At 33.2% G+C, this 5,317-nt stretch overlaps 1 protein-coding gene across 1 annotated transcript; it reads right to left on the reverse strand.

Moving 5' to 3' along the window:
• Positions 1-4,003: 4,003 nt before the first annotated feature.
• LOC129223219 (translation initiation factor IF-2-like) lies at positions 4,004-4,459 on the reverse strand. The gene has a single exon (XM_054857784.1). The coding sequence runs from the start codon at positions 4,457-4,459 to the stop codon at positions 4,004-4,006; it is 456 nt and encodes a 151-aa protein (XP_054713759.1).
• Between the last annotated feature and the right edge of the window lie 858 nt (positions 4,460-5,317).

Genomic DNA, 5,317 nt, shown 5'->3' on the forward strand with positions numbered 1-5,317 from the left:
ATATTTCTTCCCATAACTCTTTGAATTCTGAGAAATAACCGACTCTTCATTCTTGAGAATCTCATATTGAGCTTTCACTAAAATTCTTAGACTTCATCGCGTGTGAAAAGAAGTCCAATTCGGGAAAATTATGAGTATGTTTGGAGATTCTTTGGCATTGAATACCATTCGATGAGGATTTGAAATTCATCGTTACAAGTCCCGGGCGGATATAGACTAGCATTTTAGAGGGGATCATGCTGAAAAATATGGTTGGTGAAAAATGGAGTTTTGGATATGAAAAATTTCTGACACTGTTTGAGTATCAATAAAAAGTACCAAATCGGCGAGTTAATAAGGCGCCTAGTATGGAGCAAACTTTTTTGATTAATATCAGAAGCACAGAAAGGAAGCTTAATTTCAAATACTTACTTGAACAAATCTTTACCTTCTTCATTTTTACCAACTGTTTTATTGATAAAAATGCGTTTAAAAATGTTCAAAACCTTCTCATTTTCATTTACAAGCACAAAAAATAAATATTTAGGGTCTGAGAATTTAAAATTTTTTGTGAACAGGTACTGTTATTTTTGTTTTCCTCTTAAACTCTTACTTTAATGAAATTCAAAAAAAAAAAAAACTGAGTTATGTTTTCCACCAATTTACTAAAGCCAACAATTTACTGATTATGACCATATTACCAATTGTGACATTCTACTGATCTCATGACTTTGTTACTGCACCAGTATATTTTCAATCATTCTTATCTTTAATAAAGACTTTTTGAAAAATATGTTGTTTCTAAAATGTTAAATGACTTTTAATCATTTTGTAATTAATTATCCTTATCATTTTTGTTTTTGAAAGTAACATCATTTTCTCTTCAAAATTGTACTTAAAAAAATCATTTATATGTTTTTCTTCGAGTTGCAACCAACCTTAATTATGTACACAAAAAGCTGATTTTGATGGTGTTACTGTATTTTGTCAAAATTTTAATCAAGTCAGTTGTTGTTCTGGGTTTCTTAGTTAGATGGCGTTGGAAAGTCACTCCACATCTCCCACCAAAATCTAGAGAGTATTGTTACCATTCGGGGGAGAAGTGGAGGAGTTGTCTTCAGTTGCCTTCTTTATCTTTACTAATAATAAAGCTTAAAGTTTGTCTGGATATCTGGATATCTGTCGGGATATATGTCCGGATCTCTATGACGAGCATAGCGCCAAAACCGTTCGGCCGATTTTCATGAAATTTGGTGCAAAATTAATTTGAAGCATGGGTGTGTGCACCTCGAAGCGATTTTTCGAAAATTCGATTTTGTTCTTTTTCTATTCCAATTTTAAGAACATTTTACCGAGAAAATTATCATAACATGGGCGAGCAAATTACCATAACGTGGACGAGCAAATTACCATAACGTCGGCGAGCAAATTAACATGACAAATTGTCGAGAAATTCATCATCCATTGTTTGTAGATATACAGGAGAACCAAATGACCTTTTAATTTTCTACTACGGGCAAAGTCGCTCGTGCACCGCTAGTAATTAATAAATCAAAAAGATTATGGAAAACGCGTGCACTTGATTTATAAAGTGCATTGTGTCGTTAAGAATATAATGTTTAATAATGTATTTGGATGATATTCTACACCCATCCATTTCGTATGCAATTATTCAGTTATGATCATATACAATAATGTTGGATATATAATATTTTCGACGATTTAGGGGAGGGGAGGGTCTTGACCCCAATGACCCTCCTCAACTCAATGAAGTTTCATAAGTAAAATAACTTTTTTTTTTCAAGAAAAACGCCTGTGTGGATGAACCTAATAGTAACAGTTTATCTAAACACAAAATTTCCACACCACTAAGTTAAGATGTTAAGATAGATAAGAAATAAAACTACTATAACGGTACACGCTGTAAATATAAGCTTGATGATAAGTGTGAGAGTGCATATTCGTTATAATAACTATCTTTATCACCGCATTCCAATTACCATTTCGTTTTTTATGGACATGCTTCGTATTAACTGATATAAAAAATCACCAGTCATAATATGACGGGAGCGAATTTCCTCTTCATTTACATTAAAATTACATTTTATGAAACAATAATCCAACCAGTAGAATACAATCGAAATTGGTGATTATGAAAACATAATTTGAATTCAAGACGCCAAAATTCAAATTAATGAAATGAATTCTACGTGCTGGATATTTTTCCCCCGTAAGAAATTGGAAAATTCAAAACTTAAAGCCTCAAAAATATTGCCCGACTGAAAGCTATTGAAACAACATTTGGGAAAGATTAAAATATGTTTCCAGTATGTGTGTCAGTGGTTTTAAACCTTTTCACTCTACTGGGGACTACTCAGTACCTTTCCAAATTAGTACCCTTCCTAAGCAGATCACATAAGATAGAAATATTTTTTTACAACAATTATATTAAATATACCATTTGGAGAAGCTTAAAATATGTTTTCAGTATGTGTGTCAGTATGTGTGTCCGTGGTTTTCAACCTTTTCACTCTACTGAGGACCACTCAGTATCTTCCCAAATTGGTACCCTTCCTAAGCGGATGACACAAGACGGAAACATTCTTTTTACAACAATTATATTAGGTACATAAGATGGATTTTTTTTATTTATTTATTTTTTATAATTATATGACTACTTGGAAAATATTAAACATGTTTCCAGTATGTGTGCCAGTGATTTCCAACCTTTTCACTACTGAGGACCACTCAGTTCCTTTCCAAGTTAGTACCCTCCCTAAACGAACCACATAAGACGGAAAAAAAAATTACGACGCAATTATATTAAGTGAAATGAGATGAATCGAGAAGTTCTCATTGATGAATTTAATTACAATAATAAAATGATTCATATAACTTTCACTAGCTGTTCGTGGGCCACGTGAAAACTGCTCGCGGCTCACTAGTGGTCCACGGACCGCAGAACCACTGCCCCAGTGTGTAGAACATAAAAAGAAAGTTTGCAAAAGTTTTCTCAAAAAAAAAAAAAAAAATCCCTTACATGTACTAAGAAATATTTCACAAATTCTTAACGTATTCAAATTATTTTTGCAGCTTTGGATTCAAAGTTAGAAAGTTATTCGTCTTACATCTGAAACAAAGTAATTACGTACAGCTGTTAAGAATCAGTCGTTTGTATTTATTTCACTTTAATCAGGAGTACAACTGAAATGTTTAAGAGCTGCGACAAGGGCTATCAAATTAGTAATCGACCCTCAAAGTGTTTCGCACTTACATTAAACGAAAAATTGAGCCTCTATTCATATTCCCCATTAAATTATGAAACTTCTAATGTTTATGCTCAATTACTACCAATAAGAACGTGAGTAAATGTACTTCATCATATCAATAAAATAAATCGCACATCAAGTTGTTTAACCGATCACATCAGCAGCTGTAATGTTTTTAGTTACAGGCAGCAACAAGGTATTGAAGTTTATACTTCTACATGATTTCATCTGTACGGAAATTTTGCAAATAATATCTTTTACCTTAGGTTTGATTTACGTGCACTATATCACCAAAAGTGTTTGGACACTTTCGGAAAGACACATTTTTATGGATTTCTTGAGAATAAGAGTCTAATTGTTCTGTAACCTTTGTCCCGTAAAAGGCTGTCATTTTCTAATCAAAAAGTAAATCATCCATGACAACAGTACTAAATTGAGAAAACAAAAACGGGTTTTAATCATCCTTCATCGTAAATAGCTGAGAATAAGCTATAAAATTTAGATTAATATGTAAAATTAATTTGTATATGTTGGTGAAAATATCACTCATATTCACGAAGATATTAGCATTTCTTTGAAAAATACAATTTTTTTTTAAGGTTTTTGGCTCATAAAACGCCAAGTTTTAAGTCAACTCTTACCAAACTTTCAGAAAATTTGACAGCATATAAGATACAAGAGACACTAAATATCAAAATTTGAAATTAACCTATTGTAAATTTGATGAAATATGAACGCTTAAAGCAATTAATTTTTCAGGGATGAACTCTGATTGGTTTTTCTTTTTCACTGTTATGATGATATCTGATTGGCTTATCTTCTTTGATATTCAGAGTATATCTGTTTGGCTTATCTTCTTGGCTATTCAGAGTATATCTGTTTGGCTTATCTTCTTTGATATTCAGAGTATATCTGTTTCGCTTATCTTCTTTGCTATTCAGAGTATATCTGTTTGGATTATCTTCTTTGCTATTCAGAGTATATCTGTTTGGATTATCTTCTTTGCTATTCAGAGTATATCTGTTTGGCTTATCTTCTTTGCTATTCAGAGTATATCTGTTTCGCTTATCTTCTTTGCTATTCAGAGTATATCTGTTTGGATTATCTTCTTTGCTATTCAGAGTATATCTGTTTGGCTTATCTTCTTTGCTATTCAGAGTATATCTGTTTGGCTTATCTTCTTTGCTGTTCAGAGGACATCTGTTTGACATCTATCCTCTTTGGTCTTGAGAGGATACTTAATTTGGTGCACTTACCATATTTCCAACGATCCACAAAGACAGTAGAACAGAATCAGATATGTAGGTTTAAGAAAATCAAAATTCCTTTATATAAATTTAAAACCATCTCAGACGGAAAGGGGCATGTCTTGTTGGTGCATAAATTGAAGTGAAGGTTATAGAGATTAATTTTGGGAGAACGACTGAGCTGGATTATTTTGTCGCGAGAAACTTTCGACTATGAATAATTTCATAGTCAATCTTGCCATTGTATGAAAGCGTTGTCTATTGTGTTACAAGATTTGTATCGGTGGCGTCGTTGGGGGGGGGGGGCGAGGGGGGAACGCCGCAAATCATAGAAGGAAGGGAAAAAATCCCCCCCTTCTCTCTAAGATTCGCGGTGGTCCCGGCGAGGGGCGGTCAGCCCCGGGTGTCACCTGTCTGGGGGTGACACCTAAAATCAAATTGCAGGTTATGAAAAATATGAAGCTAAATTGCATTTTTAAGACTATAAATTTAAAAATTTTCAGGAGGAGAACCCCTGGATCGCCCGTTTTCCCACCACACATTATAGAATGAATACTATACTCGATATTAGGTTTGTATTGTCAATACTTAGACCTAGGAGTGACTTCATCTAATACCAAAAAAATCTGAAACCCCATTATCTTTCCCTGTGTTTGAGATAAGTTTGAAATGATTAAGGGGCCATCAACTGCATACACATACACCCTAGGGTGTGTCTTATAATGCACTTTTTAAAAAAGTTTTGAATTTCTTATGGGGCACCCCTTTAATTGCTTCCTTTTGATGAAAAAATACACACATAAAAGTTTCATAGAATTTGAA

Source organism: Uloborus diversus, chromosome 5 (genome assembly GCF_026930045.1).
Source record: "Uloborus diversus isolate 005 chromosome 5, Udiv.v.3.1, whole genome shotgun sequence".
NCBI classification, from domain to species: domain Eukaryota; kingdom Metazoa; phylum Arthropoda; class Arachnida; order Araneae; family Uloboridae; genus Uloborus; species Uloborus diversus.

Bases quoted from the DNA above. Each gene is read 5' to 3' on its own strand.
- LOC129223219 (XM_054857784.1), bottom strand. From the start codon at position 4,459: ATGTCAAACAGATGTCCTCTGAACAGCAAAGAAGATAAGCCAAACAGA.